General features: G+C 60.5%; 2 protein-coding genes across 2 annotated transcripts in view; one reads left to right on the top strand and one right to left on the bottom strand.

Moving 5' to 3' along the window:
• The window catches only part of PTSG_12662 (uncharacterized protein), a gene marked incomplete at both ends in the record, with an annotated part of 4,006 nt that extends 3,968 nt beyond the window's left edge, over positions 1–38 (bottom strand). Inside the window, one exon of the mRNA XM_004991716.1 lies at positions 18–38. Within this exon, the coding sequence (XP_004991773.1) occupies positions 18–38 (21 nt within the window). The remainder of the gene's footprint in view (positions 1–17) is intronic.
• A 91-nt stretch (positions 39–129) lies between these two features.
• PTSG_12663 (uncharacterized protein) overlaps positions 130–768 on the top strand; it is a gene marked incomplete at both ends in the record, with an annotated part of 4,168 nt that continues 3,529 nt past the window's right edge. Inside the window, one exon of the mRNA XM_004991717.1 lies at positions 130–757. Within this exon, the coding sequence (XP_004991774.1) occupies positions 130–757 (628 nt within the window). The remainder of the gene's footprint in view (positions 758–768) is intronic.

Genomic DNA, 768 nt, shown 5'->3' on the forward strand with positions numbered 1-768 from the left:
TCTACAGATTATGAGACCCAGCCACTCCTGATCATCATCGCCACTTGTCTCACACTCGCTTGTGCTTCTTCTCTCCCTTCTGCTTGTTCCCCTCTCTTGTTTCTCCATCACCCTTCTTGAGCGTGCAGTATGTCTGACCCGTCGGACCACGTCGTTTCCACGCCAGGATTCAAGATGGACCTGCCCAAGTTCTCTGGCTCGCCCGGCACCTTTCATGCGTGGAGCATTCGCATGAAGATGGCGCTCAATCTGCGCGGCGACGACGTCTGGGCAGCTGTGGAGGCAGGAGCATCGTCATCGGGAGGTCCAAGCTCAGCGACACGCTCAAGTGCAAGGAGACCGACAGCAGGAGATCACGCCAACCTCACCGCTGCAAACCTCATCGCGTCCACGCTCTCAGGCTACCCCCTTCTCCTGTTCACCAACGGAGAAGCAGACGTCAACGCCGGCCAAGGATGGGCCCGGCTCAAGGACCACTACGCTTCGCAGGACCGCCTCCGCATTGCAGAGCTCAAGGAGGCGCAGCTTCACGTCCCCTGCGGCAACCTCGCCCGCTTCTTCGAGCGACACATGGAGCTGCAGCAGCAGTTGCAGGACGCGGGCGTGCGTCAGGACAACGAGGACCTCTTCACCATCGTCTGGAAGCAGCTGCCACGCTGGACAGCCCCGCTCACGCTTCCCTACTTTGCCAGTGGCCGCTTTCCCTCCCTCCTCGAGCTCAGCATCAGGCTGCAGCAGCTGGAGCAGCAGATGCGTGGTTCACGCACA

The sequence above is a fragment of the Salpingoeca rosetta genome (genome assembly GCF_000188695.1).
Source record: "Salpingoeca rosetta unplaced genomic scaffold supercont1.19, whole genome shotgun sequence".
NCBI classification, from domain to species: Eukaryota; class Choanoflagellata; order Craspedida; family Salpingoecidae; genus Salpingoeca; species Salpingoeca rosetta.